Below are 17,879 nucleotides of genomic sequence, written 5' to 3' on the forward strand. Positions count from 1 at the left end.
CAGGTGTTAGCACGGCCCCTCCCGAGAACCCTCAATGTCTACATGGATTTAAAATTGAGAGGTGGGCACCGGCGCCAGAGGTGGGGTTGAATACACAGACTGTCCACTGGACGCCGTTAACGTGCCCACCCTCAAGGCCCTATATGTATGTGTTATGAGACTGTGAGTAATGTGGATGTCTGAGTTGTGGAATAAAATTGAGGCACAGGTTGCCAGAAGGGGACGGGGGGGGGGGGGGGGGGGGGGGGATGCCTCCCCTGCACCCTGGTGACACACCCGCACCCCAAGGCCCTACTAGAGTGGGTGGGTGCGTTGGAGCGGGAAGAGGGAGGCAGCCTGGGATGGGGAGGAAAAGAAGGGAGGAGCAAGATGCCCCTCCCTGGGGCCAGCTCCCCCGCTGACCCCAATAGGCACCCCCGTCCTTCGGCACCCACCAAGGCAAGGGAGCCCACGCCCATCAAGATCTGGGCCTACGGCAGCAGGATCACCCAACCCCACAGGACCCGGGGCAGCCCACCTGACCCCACCACAGAGGAAACTGTACCCACCCTAACATTTAATCATCTCCCAGACTGCACAAGACAGTAGACACCCAGGTTAAGTTTATTCCCCACCTCTCCTATACTCTCCCCCACCTGCAGAGTGGACTCCTGCAAGGATGGAACAAACTCCCTGTCAGTTAAAGAGCCCCCTAGTTAGGCAGATGCGCCAGAGGCCCCCTGCGCCAAGGCTGAGCCCCCGTGCACCCACCCGCCCACAACCTCGGCGACACACCAACAGGGACCTAAGCCCCCAAGGCCCAGCCAGAGCCCCAGCACGGAGGCGAAGCACCCCCGAACCCCAAGCCCCCACGCCTGCCCCGGATTTACTCAGGGGCAGCCAGGCTACCAGGCCAGTAACCTACGTCCACCAGCACAGACCCTCCCCAGCCCTGCTGCACGCAGCCACAAGGAGAACACCCTCTAAGAGCAACCAGAGCCACTAACCAGGTTATGACCACAACCCCTGGGTTAAGCCCTCCAGGGATAACGTCCCTAGGGATTCTCCAGACGCCCTAAGCCCGTCCCTACCTCCACATCAACCACAATGGCGAAGGCGGGACCAAACAATGACCCCCCACCCCCGCTAGGTGATGGCGCCTATCTGGTTATTCCAGATAGGTGTACGTTTGCATGGGATTAATGAAGACTCCGTTATTTTTAGAAACTCCCACCATGCTGTCAGAGAAGAACTGATGTTGATGCTTTTGAACCATTCATGTCTTTTGATGTTTGAGCTGATAAATGGTAGGTCTGAGATCTCTAGATCATTGCATAGTGCCTGTTCAACATCTAGCCAGGGCTCATCTAAGAAGGTACGTTTTAACCATCCTGAGATGAACTGAAGCCTGTTGGCTAAGAAATATTGTTGAAAATAAGGTAGTCTAATCCTCCTTTATCCTTGGTTCTTTGAAGTGTTTTTAAGATGATACGCGGGGGTTTATCTTTCCAAAGGAATTTAGAAATATACGAATCCAGAGATCTGAACCAATCTTGTGATGGTTTGTTAGGGATCATTAAAAATAAGTAATTTATTTTTGGCAAGTTCATTATTTTTATAGTGGCGACCCTTCCCATGAGTGATATGGGTAAAGATTTCCATCTAGTCAGATCGCCTTCTACTTTCTTTAGAAGTGTGATGTGGTTTAATTTAGTTAAGTCTGAAAGCTTAGGAGAGACATTAATACCTAAATATTTAATATTTCCAGATTGTAGTGGGGCAGAAGAAGAATTATGGAAGGAGCAGTTAATTGGAAGAACTTCCTGGAGTTCACCTGATGTCAGTGGCGAATCCAGTGCCATTCAAAAAACTGATCAATTTCATTTTTAGATGGGTTTATTTGTGGTGAATATAGAGTTTCATAGAAATCCCTAAAAATGTTGTTTATTCTTCCAGGGTCATATATTGTGTTTCCTGATAAATCTTGAACACCCAATATAGTTTTTTTCTTTATTTATTTTTAACTGGTTAGCTAGCAATCGACCTGATTTGTTACTGTGTTCAAAATTCTGCAAGCGAAGTCTTTGTACTAGGAATTGTGTTTTTTATTAATAATTTAATTTAATTCTAGTTTTGTTTTGCGTATTTTGTTCATTATTTCTTTATTCTTGGTCGCACGCGTAGGTTTCTTCTAAGGATTTGATGTTTTTTTCTAGTTCCTGAATATTTTTGTTTTCTTCTTTCTTTTTGTGTGATGAGAAAGAAATTATTTTACCTGTCATCACAGCTTTCCCTGCCTCCCATAGAACAGAAGCTGATGTTTCGGGAGTGTCATTAAAGTCTAAATATGAAGTCCACTCTTTTTTAAAATATTTGATAAAGTCTTCATCTTTGAGCAGCAATGTATTGAATCTTCAGTTTTTACTTGGTGTAGCGTTCTTCTTATGTATTAGTGTTAAAGATACAGGAGCATGATCGCTGACAGCTATAGGGTGAATCTCAGTGTCTGAAATGTCGTTCAGCAGTGAGCTGCTGACCAAAAAATAATCCAGACGAGAGTAAGAGTGATGGACATGTGAGAAGAAAGAATATTCCTTACTGGTGGGGTGAAGGGAGCGCCATGCATCGCAAAGACCAAAGTCGCTCATATACTGTTTGATTATATTTGTGGACTGCCAATTGTGCTGAGTTACTGCTGTAGTGAGCCTATCCATGTCTTCATTTAGTCCAAGGTTGAGGTCACCTCCAAGAACAAGTGTGCCATCTAAGTGTTCAGAGAGTGCACTGAAAAAACCGTGAAAGAATGAGGGATCATCAACATTTGGACCATATATACTTACAATACATAGCTTTTTGTTAAATATTGATAATTTAATAATAAGGATTCTGCCCTCTGGATCTATGACTGTATCGAGTACTGTAAAATTAACATTTTTATGTATTAAAATTGCTACTCCCCTTTGTCTAGAATTATAACAGGCTGCAAACACGTTAGGAAACTCAGGTGTTTTAAGTTCGTTTAAACCTGTGACAGGTCTGTGAGTTTCTTCTAATAAAACAACATCTGCCTGTAGTTTTTTAAGCTGGTAAAATATCTTTAACCTCTTTCCTCTGTTGCCAGCTCCATTTACATTCCATGTGACAAACCTTAGTGTTCCCATAATTGTGTGTGTACGCTGGGTGTTTCGTTTAGACAGGTGGAGAGAATGTGGAAACATCCCTTGTTTGTAAATAGAAAGAGAAAGAAAAATGTGTGGTGAAAGGCTCCATAAGTCTGACTATGTGTGTGAATATTCACTAATATGAACAAGCGTGGCTTGCGTGTGTGTCCTATAAGTCTGTGTGCGCTGTGAGGCTGGTGTAAATGTGCTGCCGTTGAGCGCATGTGTTTGCGTGATCGTGGTGTGTGAATATGCAGAAATAGAGGGTGTTGTTTGTAGGTGAGTGGGGAAGTAGGTGATCACAGCAGTGAAAGAAAAGAGAAAGGAAAAAAAAACACGAGAACGGTGAGCGTTAACAAAAAAAAGAAAAGAAACGGAAACATTCCAATTAAAGCAATGATGGAGGGTGACGATGTTATATCTGCTATGACATCATACTGATATTACTAGGTTAAACCCATGTTAAAGGAGAGAGTGTGAATGAATAAGAAAAGAGTGTAGCGGGTTCTTATCTGGAGTGCAGTCAATATAACCACGGAGTGGTGCCGGGGTCGCGGTAGAGCTGTCCGTCCACGTAGAGCCGGTCCACGGCGAGCCGGTCCACGGCGATGACAGCGCGGGAGCCTCTCTGGATGAAGCTACGTCGAACTGGGAACAGGACCTTGCGGCGTTCCAGGATCTCTTTGGGGAACTGGTCGTTCACGCTGAAGTCCGTTCCTTTAAGCTCCGCCGCGACTCTTCACCTGTTCCTTCTGTTTGAATTGGCCGAATTTGGCCACAATTGGACGTGGTCTCCCACCTCACGGCCCCCAAGCGATGCACTCTTTCGAAGGCAATGTTCTTTACAGTGTCCTCTGGCAGCTTCAGGTGGGTTTTAATGAAGCTTTTCACCGTTGCTTCCCCGTCCTCTCCGGCAGATTCTGGAATACCAGAAAACACAAGGTTGTCTCGCATGCTACGGACTTGTAGGTCGATAACGGACTCTTTTATTTTTTTATTTTCTATGTTTAACTGGGTCACGTTATTGGTGAGAGATTTGACCGACTCCCGTAGCGTTGACTCCAGGATGTCTGCAATGTCTTTGCCAGCAGGCGATGTTATGCTGGGGGAGTCTGCCGGGCGACATCTCTTCGATGACGGCGTCTCAATTTTGGCCGGAGAAGATGCACTCTGGGCCTTCTTCATTACTAAATCTTGGAAGCACCGGTCGATGTAATCTTGGAGAGCGTCTAAACTCTCCCCGTTGTCCTCCAGGGTTTAGAGATGATAGGACAGATGTTGTTAGTTATATGACAATTGGTTAGTTTATTTGGTAATACTGAAGCTTAAAGAAACTTTATTAAATTTTACGCTACCATTCGCTTTTTTTCCGCCAAATCTCCGGCGTCTGACGTCACCTACAACATGGGTCGCTTACCTTTTCCGGTCACTTCCGTCACTTACCTCTGGCAGTGTTCCTTCCTTACCTCCGCAGTGTTCCTACTTCCAACTGTTTCTAACAACATCCTTAGTCATAAAATGGCAATCTCCCCCACACCCAATATATGGTTCAATTCCTTCACACAGTGAAGCCATAAAAAGGGCAGGAAGCTTACCAAACATCAAACAACCCTTCACAAGGATGTGCTTGTGAAGGGACCTCGAGAAGCTGGGGAGGGGGACAAAGGAATTCCTTTCATCACAGAGTTGAAACAATGTAGAGATGGTAAGCATAAAAATGACAACATTTAACAATTCACTTTAACAGCAGGTTTCGTTACTCTCCGACTAAAATTCACTGAACCAACAGCAAAAGAAGATCAAACTACGCTTCACGTTTGAAAACCATCATCATGAATTCTCTCTTACTGTTTTGCTTCCACCACAATGAAATCACACTTCCTGCACAGCTCTCTCTGTACTTCAAGACTAGTTTACCATCAAAAATCTGTTTTCTGCATTCTGCACCAGTCTACTGTTGTGTGCAGTGTTGTCGCCCGCTGTTTTGTTTTTTTTGTTTTTTAAATGACCTTTGACAAGAAAGTCTCATTTCTGCTGTTCAATACCAAAAAAATCTAAACTTTTACAAATGATGCCAAGTTGCAACTCTCTTAGCTGTGTCTCTAATCAAACCTCTGTAACTTTGCTCTGCTTCACTTCAGCAGCATCAGGTGATGTTCAAATGTTGGTTCATGCTTTTCTTCAGTTTTTGTTCTACTGCAGAATATTTTTAAGGTTATCTGCTAAAAAAAAGCCAGGCCAGGAAAGTCGCCTTCATGTTTCTCTCCCAACGCTGCTTAGCTTCTGAGATCACAGCCATAGCACCCTGAGATCGCCCGATCTCGTCTGATCAGTTACTTTGACACAAAGGCATCCGCTGTGGCCTGGGTGGGTGGTTGGTGAGAAGTTCAGCCATCCGGGAGGGGCTCAGAGTAGAGCTGCTGCTCCTCCACATCGAAAGGAGCCAGTTGAGGTGGTTCGGGCATCTCAATTTCAATTCAATTTTATTTATATAGCGCCAAATCACAACAAAAGTCGCCTCAAGGCGCATCTGACAAGGATGCTTCCTGGGTGCCTCCTGGATGAGGTGTTCCGGGCATGTCCCACCGGGAGGAGGCCCCAGGACAGACCCAGGACACGCTGGAGAGATTTTAATCTCTCGGCTGGCCTGGGAACGCCTTGGTGTTCCCCTGGACGAGCTGGAGGAGGTGGCTGGGGAGAGGGAGGTCTGGGCTTCTCTGCTTAGGCTGCTGCCCCTGCGACCCGTCCCCGGATAAACCGGAAAAAGATGGATGGGTGGATGGATGGATGTCGTCCGCTGTGATGCTCACACCTCTGATAAAGTCTCACAGTGTCAGCTTTCTTTTTATACATAGATATAAAATATGGATATGTGCTGATAAATGATCAGAATTATAATCTTTCTGACTGAAAATTGAATTAAATTGAGACCTTGTGAATCAGAATTGAATCCGTTATAGAAATCAGTGAAATCACACAGCATCTTGAAGCAAACTCAACCACTACCAAATGACACCAAATGAATTTTAGGTGTAGAAGCAACGAACAACTTTCTTTGAGTGGGTTTCATGTCTCACTATTGAGGCATCTGCCAGTGTTGTCACAGAGTTATGGTTACATTAGGGATACATGTCCAAAAAAGGAGTTCGTCTTGGGCTCAATTTGGGTCAGATCTAATGGACTAAAAACAGTTTTTGATGACATTGAACTAAAAGAAATTGTGGGTGTTCCAGTTGCAGCCTGAACAGCAGTGTTTTCTGGCCTGTTTGTTTTTGTTTTGGGGGGGTACATGTGCAAAGCAAACTAGCACCAAAAAAGATGGATCCATTTTTATTCCTTTTGTTTAACACACCAGCTCCACTCAAACAACTCGTGAATAACAAGCTCAAAATGAGTGGAACACATGATGCCTGAACTGTGCTGACAGTACCATACTAGCATTACTCCTGGCTGGTAGTATTAGTGTTGAACCAGCTTTCTAATCTGACTATGGCCAGTCTGAGTGAAAACAAGGTCAGTGCCAGCTGTCAGCATTGGCCTTGTCTTCCCTTCAAATCCACTGCACACAACGTGATCCGTGACAAAGGTAGTAGAGGATTTGCATATTTAAACAGCGAGACTTTGCACACTAGTGTCAGCCATGAGCTTTACTTAAAAATGCAATATTCTGCGTGTTCAGTGAAGACAGCGTGACAGTTGGGATTTATACCTCGGCTGTTGGAGAAGATACATGCCAGACTGAAGTCATCACTGGCAGAGTCCTCATATACAGGGTGGATATGTAGAATTACAATGTTGTGTGTAGTGTAGTACCTATTTCTCTGAGGCCAAGCTGTGTCAGCAGTGAGGTTGCCTGAGCCACTCTATCCTCCCTTCTCCATCTCTTTGTGTTCTGCGCAGAGGATGTGACAGCAGAGTCGGGGAGGGGGAGAGCTTAACGGAGACGATGCTTTGGATGATGAGCATTGTATGTTAATCTGCACTGTGTGCTTTAACTACCCTGCAGCCCAGAGGAGCTGGCGGGCAGACAGCAGTAGTGCTGGGGACTGGGAGTCGGGATTATTCGTCTCTATCTTTATATCTGTCTACACCCCCACACCGACACAAATACAACCCAGAAGTGTCCCAGCATGTGCTGTTTGCTTACCGTCAGCAAATTACAGTTAAAAGGAAAAACACTTATTGATAAGTTAAGCCTTTTCATCTGCAGCATTGTGCTTTGTGAGAAGCATTCTGTAAACACGTTTTCATGTTTTAGTGAAAGAGAACAGACGGCAACACAAACTAACCCAAAGTTCAGTTCAATCCATGACTCTGAGATCACAACAACAGCCAGCTGAAGGTGACTGAGCCTAAATATGTCTCTCTCTCACAAAGACGCACGCACGCACTCACACACACACGCAGAGACACACGTACATGCAGAGACACACGTACATGCAGAGACACACGCACAGACGCACACACATGCAGAGATACACGTACATGCAGAGACACACGTACATGCAGAGACACACGCACATGCAGAGACACACGTACATGCAGAGACACACGTGCAGACGCACACACATGCAGAGACACACGTACATGCAGAGACACGCGTACATGCAGAGACACACGTGCAGACGCACACACATGCAGAGATACACGTACATGCAGAGACACACGTACATGCAGAGACATACGCACAGACGCACACACATGCAGAGATACACGTACATGCAGAGACACACGTACATGCAGAGATACACGCACACGCAGACACACGTACATGCAGAGACACACGTACATGCAGAGACACACGTGCAGACGCACGCACATGCAGAGATACACGTACATGCAGAGACACACGCACATGCAGAGATACACGTACATGCAGAGATACACGTACATGCAGAGACACACGTACATGCAGAGACACACGCACAGACGCACACACATGCAGAGATACACGTACATGCAGACGCACGCACATGCAGAGATACACGCACATGCAGAGACACACGTACATGCAGAGACACGTACATGCAGAGACACACGTGCAGACGCACGCACATGCAGAGATACACGTACATGCAGAGACACACGTACATGCAGAGACACACGCACATGCAGAGATACACGTACATGCAGAGACACACGCACATGCAGAGATACACGTACATGCAGAGACGCACACACATGCAGAGATACACGTACATGCAGAGACACACGCACATGCAGAGATACACGTACATGCAGAGACACACGTACATGCAGAGACACACGTACATGCAGAGACACACGCACATGCAGAGATACACGTACATGCAGAGACGCACACACATGCAGAGATACACGTACATGCAGAGACACACGTACATGCAGAGATACACGTACATGCAGAGACACACGCACATGCAGAGATACACGTACATGCAGAGATGCACACACATGCAGAGACACACGTACATGCAGAGACGCACACACATGCAGAGATACACGTACATGCAGAGACACAAGCACATGCAGAGACACACGTACATGCAGAGACACACGCACATGCAGAGATACACGTACATGCAGAGACACACGCACATGCAGAGACACACGCACATGCAGAGACACACGTACATGCAGAGACACACGCACAGACGCACACACATGCAGAGATACACGTACATGCAGAGACACGCGCAGACGCACGCACATGCAGAGACACACGTACATGCAGAGACACACGTACATGCAGAGATACACGTACATGCAGAGACACACGTACATGCAGAGACACACGTACATGCAGAGATACACGCACATGCAGAGATACACGCACATGCAGAGACACACGCGCAGACGCACACGCAGACGCACGCACATGCAGAGACACACGCGCAGACGCACGCACATGCAGAGACACAGAATTGCTTAATAAACATTTATTTTGTTTATTTGTATTTTATTAGTATTTTCCTTAAATGTGTCAAATATATATTTTCTCATCTAAATGTCCACTGAGCTGTGAGCCAGGGGGCGGTAATGCCCCTTAACATTGGTTGCCAACCATGAAGAAGAAGAAGCTGTGAGCCAGGAGGGAGGGGGTGAGTGAATCCTGAGTGATTCGTTCGCTCTATGATTCAGCACAGGAAGGGAGGGGGTGAGTAGCTCAAATGTGTTGTTAGCATGTTAGCAGCGCGATGCTACTCTGAACCGAGGAGCTATTTTCTTGATGTGAGCTTCTACTCAGGGTTTTTCTTCCAGTTCAGAGCAGAAATGCTTTTGTTACGAAACTGGCTGTTGTTTTTCCCCCCACAATTTTAATTATAAGCTAGATATATTTCTACTAATGGAATTAGTTTGCTAACAGCAACAGGGATGAGTCAGTGAGTCAGTTGGGCTTGTGAATCATGATTCACGAGTCAGTAAAGTGATTCTCGAGTATTGAACGATTCGTTCACGAATCGAACATCACTACTGTGTAGCATCCCTGCTTCCATAATGGTCTGTGAGCTAAGGAGGATTCTCAACAGTCCCAGCTCTTCTCTTTGTCTTTTTCATTTCATAAGGCTCTAAATGTTCTCAGGTGGTGAAAGGTCTGGACTGCAGGGAGGCCAGTTCAGAAGCAATGCTGTTCTAATAGCTGCAGTATTCAAATATGAAGGCCTTCATTTTTGTTTTTCATACCTAGTTTTAGTTTTTTAGTTTAGTTGTGGTTAACTAATATAACTGTGACGTGTCATTAAAGCAATCTTATTCTAAAATTGTTCTATTGTTCTTTACACAATGATGCTGCTGACCTGTTACCAGTTAACATGATTAGCTGCAGCTGTTTCTTTTGAGTTGTCCAGCATTTCGTGACCCTGACCTAACTTTGTTGTTTTGTTGCCTTCAAATTTAGTATGTGCTCATATTGTTCATGAAATATAAAAACCTCTCAATGGAAATATGATATGTTTATGTTTTGATAAAATATGTATTGATGAAGCCTAAAAATAATCACATTCTGTTTTACATTTACGTTTTACACAGTGTCCTGATGTTTTTGGGTATAAAGAAGGGCTGCAAAAAGTACTCAGCAGAATGATTGCCTGCCATTCATTTGAATTGTTTCTGACATGTTGTGATTTTCCTGGAGTATATGACTTAAAAGAGCTTATATGTACCTATATCACTTCCCAAAGCAAAGCTGTCCAGGTCTACACAAATCATTACAACATCATTGGCTTTAACATGTAACATGCAGTCATCCTGTCATGTCTCAACATCTGTTTCTCTTGAAAAGGAGAGAATTTGCTGATCTGCTAGAGAAATATGGATCTAATGGCAGCACTGGATCAACACGGAACTCTCCGATCCAGCAAGGTAGGGATGTTTCTGCTTAGCTCTGCTTGGTGATTTCCACTTTCATTTTCATTTCTTTCTTAATAGAAAGCTGTTGCTGCATTTGCATTAGAACAAAGTGTTTTTGTCATGCACGTGACACAGTATTGCTGTAATAATGTGTTTGCATGTAGAGAAGCATGTTTTTCTCTGCCCCTCTGCTTTGGATGAAGACAACACGGTACAGTCTTTGCAGTAGATCAAACTGCCTTCCTGACAGAGACAAAACAGCTTTTCTCTGTTATGTCTCTGTCAGAAAGCTCAGTCATTAGGTAACAATAATCAATAGACTGAGAAGTCACTTTCTGATGGACTTTTTTCATTAAGGCCATTTGTTTCCATGCTCCCTAGGAACACCATACTCTGTTTGTGCCAGGTGGACTGATTTTTACTGCTGCATGTTTTGGGGTTTAAAAGATTAGATTAGATTAGATTAGATTAGATTAGATTAGATAGAACTTTATTAATCCCTCGGGTGGGTTTCTCTGGGAAATTCGACTTCCAAAAAAGCACAGCACCGACAGAAGTTACAGAGTTACAGAATATTATATATATATATATATAATACACACACACACACACACACATATATATATAAATACAGAGACAATATAAATAAAATATACGAAGGGGATAAATAGAATAAATAGGAATAAAAATAAAAATACAAGTGAATTGCACATTTCAAGTATTGAGTCTATTGCACTGTTGACTATTTACAAAAGTATTGCACAAAAGGTATTGCACAGTGAGGTGAAGAGGCACTACAGCTTAGTTGTTCCCTCCTCCTTTGTCCTCCTGTTTCCCCTCCCTCTCCCCTCCAGAGAGGAGTTAAACAGTCTGATGGCGTGTGGGACAAAGGAGTTTTTAAGTCTGTTGGTTCTTGTCTTGGGGAGAAGCAACCTGTCACTGAACAGACTCTTCTGGTTGTTAATGGCCGTGTGCAGAGGATGCCCAGCATTGTCCATAATGTCCATCAGTTTCTTTAATGTCCTTTTCTCTGCCACTGTCACCAGAGTGTCCAGCTTCATGCCGACCACAGAGCTAGCCCTCCTGATCAGTTTCTCCAGCCTGGATGAGTCCTTCTTTGCTGTGCTGCTCCCCCAGCACAGCACAGCATAGAAAAGTACTCCAGCAACCACCGACTGGTAAAACATCCTCAGGAGCTTCCTGCAGAGAGATGCATCTTTTAGAGAAAATCAACTGCTGCAATACTCCTGACACATACAGGCTCACTACAGGTTTTCGCTTGGGCAGCGGTTGTCCTTCTCTCCTGGATCGGCTGGAGCTTTCTTTAGGAGCCTTCCCAGCTTTGACAAAAGTCCAGCTGGGATAACCACATTTACTCAGGGCCTTCTTGATGTTCTTCTGCCTCCCTGGCTGCTGTGTCAGTGGGGATGGTGTTCGCTCTGTGTTGTAGCGTCCGTATGTGTAGGTTTACGGTACACATCAGCTTTTAGATGTCCCCCATTACTGATGGAAATCTTGCAGTCTAAGAAGGCTAACCTGCCACTTTTCATATCCTCCCTGGTGAATTTGATGTGTCGGTCCACTGAGATGATGTGATCTAGTAAATTGTGGTAAGTCCTGAGATTCAATTTTCACCCTGGTGTCATCCACATACCTGAACCAATGACTTGATGGTGTTTGGTGGTTGTGGTTTGGATTAACATGCAGCTTTTCAACAGTGCTGTCCGTTTCTTAGGGAGCCTGGTTAGCAGTCACACCATGGAAACAGTGGAAAATGGCCTTAAAGTCCATGAGAAAGTCATGTCTCACTCTATTGATTATGCAAATATTATTTTATTATTATTTGGTATTATTTTCCTGATCAGTTTGTGTTTAAAAAGTATACTTTCAGATATTCTTCAAACTGTTGTCCAATTTCTAAAGCAAAGACCAACATGACCTTTAACATTTGAAAACGAAAATAGAAAACAACCGTTCTATTTTAGTCAGAGTACTCTGCCTATAGGCAGGAAGGAGTAAGTCGACCTTAAAATGCCTTACGACAAGTGCACATTTACCAACATCTGTTTGACTTGGAGAGGAGGCAGCCAGCTGCTGCAGAGCTGTTAAACAGAGCTCCAGCATGTGAGCAGTGCTGCTGACACATCAGGCTTCAGCTCCAGAATAAAGAGAGATAGCACTATAATGTGGTTTGCATTAAGAATTGTTAGTATGGATGGTTCACAGGAATATACTGCAAGAGCCTGAAAGTCTCTCTAGAGACACAAGAACAGCGAGAAAAAGATCCTCACTAACAGCAGTGATGAGCTGGTCCATGCTGTTGGCTTTGCTGCTGTAGGCTGCATGGACCACTCCTCGCTTGGTGTAAAAACACTTGTTTATGAGGAGAAATTTGATTGTGAGGTGTCTGGTGTGCTAATCTAAACAGCCCTCACTGATGCTAAAACATTGCACTGAGGTCTTTAAGCTAGGGTTCAAGTACAAACTAGAAGAAAAATAATGTTCTAAAAACAGGGAACACTTTGTTATATGCGTAGTATGAGACCAGTTTGCTCGTGTTAAATATTTATAGGAATTAAGAGCGACTCAAGTAGAAATAATGTTCTAAAAGGAAAAAATGCAAAATGGGGCAATTTAATGAAGACATACTACGAGACAACTTTTATGGAAATTAATTTAAAAAGAGCAAACTGACTAAGACGTGATCCTTATTTTTGCAGAGAAAATTGAGAGTAGAGAGCAGGTGGAAGAGAGCCTTAAGAGGTGGAGGTATGCTCTGGAGACTGGACTAATGAAAGTCTGTACAAGCCAGACAGAATACTGGAGTATGGAGGGAGATGGGTGGAAAGGTCACCATGAAGGTGCAAAGGTAGTGAGTTTAAATACAGGGATCAAGCATCCAAAGCAACAGGCAGTGAGGTGGAGTGGGTGGAAGTGAGTTCAGGGGTTTGGGATGGTTTTGGAAACAAGCAGAGGAGGGAGAGTGGATATATCGGACAAAGGAAGCTGAAGATGAAGCTGCTAGGCAGGAGGAAAAGAGGAAGACCTCACAGACTCATGCATGTAGTGAAGGAGGATATCCCGAGGGCCGGTGTGACAGAGGAGGATGCTGGGATAGGGTGAGATGGAGGCAGATGATCTGCTGTGTGCTAAAGGGAGCAGCTGAAAGTCTGGACTGCTAACTGCCCTTTCCTAAAATAACTGTAATCTGGGTTATCTCTCTCATGTAATTTTTGTTTGTTTGTTTTTCAAATCCAAAGGAGGTCGCTACCTGGATAGCACATCATCCGGTTCCTCGTCACGCTCCCAGAGTCCTTTGCTGTTGAGCCCAGCAGGCTCTCAGAGTATGTACAACAACAGTGGGCCCATGCTGCGCTCCCTCAGGTAAGAGTTCATATTTAATACAGGCTCACTGTCAACCCGACCATCAAGAAGTCTTGGAGCTAAAATAATGAGTTCTGGTTGGTTAGGTTGGGATGAACAAAGTGGTTGAAAGTGAACCACTTTTCATTAAGGGAAGATGTCAGCAGGGCTAATGTAATTAAAGTCAGAACATCATAATAATGAAACAAGAAAATAAAAAGAAAATCTTATCTGTGTTTTGGGAAGCTGCAGGACTTTTTCCAGATTGTTTAGGCTCCATTCACACAAGGAAAGCTGTGACTGGAGACAGAAATGACAAAACTCTTCCACAGATCATGACAGAGCTGCTGGTTTATGTAGGGATAAACCCAGAATATAACCAGCTGATCTGAGTAGCCCCTACTGCAAAGAGACACATTGCAGATGAATTGCACTTATCTGTGATCAGTCTCAGTCTGTCTGAGTTCAAATTCCTGTGTATGATGTGTACGTATGGTTTTTGACAACAAAGCTTTGACTCTGATGTATACCAATGCTCTAACTGCCTCTGCCATGATGGACACATGTTCTCCTTTCTGTTCTCCTTCAAACGTTGTGATCAGAGTTCATCCTGGTTTCATCTGTCCAAAGACATTGTTTTTCCATTTCGAGAGCAAAGTCTTGTTTCTGTCAAAGTCTAATCTGGCCTCCAGTGTAACCTGTGGTTTGCACCTTGTTGTATTTCATTCATTCATCTCTTGATTGTACACTGTTGCCAATGATACACCTAAATCCTCGAGTGAGTCCCTGAACTATGTTAAGCTGTTTTTCTTAACCATGGAACTACTTCTGCCATTATCCACTCTTGAATCTTGCGATCAGCCTTTATTGTGTTATTTGCATCATTTCCCTGTGTTTCTGTCCAAAGGCTTATACGTTAGGTTGATCTCATTCTAAATTGGCTATAGGTGTGGACTCAAGCTAAATAAAAACCCTCCGAGTTGCCAGTAACACTGGACGCAATTTTAGTTCTTGTCTTCCACCCAGCTGTTAGAAGCAGGTCCTGTAAGTTGAGGTGTACCACAGACCCCTTTTCCTAACTTCCAGAATTGATTATCCGTGTCTTTGTGTTCTTAGTCATCCAGGTGAAGGGGTGATTCAACTTATTTCAATAGCACGATCCGGCAGTCTAGGCATCACCATTGGAGGAGGTTCCAACAGGCCTGACGGCCCTGCAGTCTTCATCCAGGAGGTCCTGTCAGGAGGAGACTGTCACCGGGTAAGAAAAGAGGAAAGCAGCCTCAAATAAACCTAAAGTGCAATGAGAGGGAAAGATGAGCGGTGTGATGAAGTGGAAGACATGCCATCATGGAGTAAAGCCTTTGCTTATTTAAATCGCAGTTTGTGTTACAGTTTGTGTTAGCTAAAGGTCCTATCACCTTTCTTTTTACACAAACTGCAGAACAAGACGTACAAACTACACTTACAGCTAACAAATCTCCTACAGTGAGACTTTGCCATCATCTTTGTCAACATTCAGTTTCAGCATGCTTGCTTGAGCCCTCACTCCTTGATCTCTGAGTGGAAGGCCATGAGATAACTGAATGAAACATGAGTAGAGAGGAAGAGGAGAAATGAAGCACCGTTTAATCTCCTTTTCCTCGCTCTTCCGCTTTCCTCATGCTTTATCCATAAGAATAAGAAAGAAGAAATTGAGGCGTGCATATGCAGACTAGTCATAAAGTGTTTTGAGCGGATAGTGTCTCAGCAAATCAGAGACTGTACCCCCTCCCTTGACCCCCACCAGTTTGCTTGCTGTGCAAATTAGTCCATGGAGTATGTTGTTCCCATCACCCTTCAGAGAGCGCTGAGCCATTTGGAGAACAGGAAGCACTACATGAGGATGCTCTTCTTTGACTACAGCTCAGCCTTCAACACCTTACTACCAGACATCCTCACCACCAAACTGATCCAAACTGATATGGAGTTCCACAGGGTTCATTGCTAGGACTAGTTCTTGGAGATCATTTTTCTGAATTTCAGGAGCAGGACCTTCACACACACTCCTTCTTTGTCTATACATGACCCCCTTCTCCCCCACTACAAGCTGTTCGTTCGTGTTTTCTTTCTCTCATTGTTTACTAGAAATGCTGTCAAACCTAAAATGAGTATGTGGTCCCGGCTAGTAAATGTCTACATTATACATGCTTCCCTGAGACAGTAACATTAGAAGGCATAACATAACTTCTAAATTCAGATCAAACTGAGGTTATTGTACTCAGCCCTGAAAATCTTAGAAATATGGTATCTAACCAGATTCTTACTGTGGATGGCATTACATTGGCCTCCAGTAACACTGTGAGGAACCTTGAAGTCATTTTTGACCAGGATATGTCCTTCAATGCACATATTACACAAATATGTAAGACTGCTTTCTTCCACCCCTCTGAGAATGAGAATATCGTGGTGGAGGGGTTTGTGTGTCCCAGGGATCCCAGGGGCTATGTTGTCTGGGAGCTTTTGTCCCCTGGTAGGGTCTCCCATGGCAAATTGGTCCTGGGTGAGGGACCAGACAAAGAGCGATTCAGAAGACCCCATCAAGGGAACAGTTCACCCTGCCCGCGATGGGGTTACCGGGGCCCTGCCCTGGAGCAAGGCCCGGGGAGGGTGCCCGAGGGTGAACGTCTGGTGGCCGGGCATTAGTCCATAGGGCTCGGCCGGGCACAGCCCGAAAAAGGGACATGGGCCCATCTTCCTGCAGGCCCACCACCCGCAGGAGGTGCCGTAGGGGTCGGGTGCAAAGTGAGCCGGACGGTGGCCAGGAGCGGAGGCCCTGGCGGACCGATCCCTGGCTACCAAGACTGGCGATTGGGACATGGAATGTCACCTCTCTGGTGGGGAAAGAGCCCGAGCTAGTACGTGAGGTTGAGAGGTACCGGCTAAATATAGTCGGGCTCACCTCAGCGCATGGCCTGGGCTCTGGAACCAGTCTCCTGGAGAGGGGCTGGACTCTGTCTCAGTCTGGAGTTGCCCCTGGTGAGAGGCGTCGGGCTGGGGTGGGTATCTTGGTATCCCCTTGGCTTGCTGCTGGTATGTTGGGATTTCTCCCAGTGGACGAGAGGGTTTGTTCCCTTCTGTGCTTATGCGCCGAGTGGCAGTTCAGAGTACCCAGCCTTATTGGAGTCCCTGAGTGGGGCACTGGAGGGTGCTCTTCCTGGGGACTCTGTTGTCCTACTGGGAGACTTCAATGCTCACATGGGCAACAACAGTGAGACCTGGAAGGGTGTGATTGGGAGGAACGGCTTCCCAGATCTTAACCTGAGGAGGTGCCGTAGGGGTCGGGTGCAAAGTGAGCCGGACGGTTTGCACAGAAGTCTTTGTTATTGGACTTCTGTGCAAACCACAGTTTGGCCATAACGAACACCATGTTTGTACATAAGAGTTTCCATAAGTGCACGTGGCACCAGGACACTCTAGGCCACAGGTCGATGATTGATTTTGTAATTGTATCACCAGACCTGAGGCCATATGTTCTGGACACTCGTGTAAAGAGAGGGGCTGAGCTGTCAACTGATCACCACCTGGTGGTGAGTTGGATTAGGTGGCAAGGGAGGACGCTGGACAGACCTGGCGCGCCCAAACGTACAGTGAGGATGTGCTGGGAATGTCTAGCAGAGGCCCCAGTCCGCGACATCTTCAACGCACACCTCCGGCAGAGCTTCAACAACATGCCGAGGGAGACTGGGGACATTGAGCCCAAATGGACTATGTTCAGCATCTCCATTGCCGAAGCCGCTGCATGGAGCTGTGGCCGCAAGGTGGTTGGTGCCTGTCGCTTTGGTAAACCCCAAACCAAATGGTGGACACCTGAGGTGAGGGGAGCCACCAACCTGAAGAAGGAGTCCTACCGGGCTTGGTTAGCCTGTGGGCAGCTGATAGGTACCGACAGGCCAAGTGGAATGCAGTGCGGGCAGTGGTGGAAGTAAAAACTTGGGTGTGGGAGGAGTTCGGAGAGACCATGGAAAAAAACTTTCGGACTGTCTCAAAGAGATTCTGGCAAACGGTCAG

General features: G+C 45.4%; 1 protein-coding gene across 10 annotated transcripts in view; it reads left to right on the forward strand.

The window, feature by feature from the left end:
- LOC309704955 (syntaxin-binding protein 4) overlaps positions 1 to 17,879 on the forward strand; it is a 60,400-nt gene that overhangs the window by 20,402 nt on the left and 22,119 nt on the right. For 9 of the 10 annotated variants that reach the window (XM_082530479.1, XM_082530484.1, XM_082530487.1 and 6 more), the window contains 3 exons: positions 10,402 to 10,481; positions 13,730 to 13,853; positions 14,949 to 15,090. In XM_082530479.1, coding sequence (XP_082386605.1) covers positions 10,402 to 10,481; positions 13,730 to 13,853; positions 14,949 to 15,090 — 346 coding nt within the window. Of the gene's footprint in view, positions 1 to 9,299; positions 9,351 to 10,401; positions 10,482 to 13,729; positions 13,854 to 14,948; positions 15,091 to 17,879 lie in introns of those variants that run through there. The other variant, XM_082530480.1, reaches the window with a different exon arrangement.

This window comes from Aulonocara stuartgranti, assembly GCF_965226115.1.
Source record: "Aulonocara stuartgranti genome assembly, chromosome: 4".
Taxonomy (NCBI): Eukaryota; Metazoa; Chordata; class Actinopteri; order Cichliformes; family Cichlidae; genus Aulonocara; species Aulonocara stuartgranti.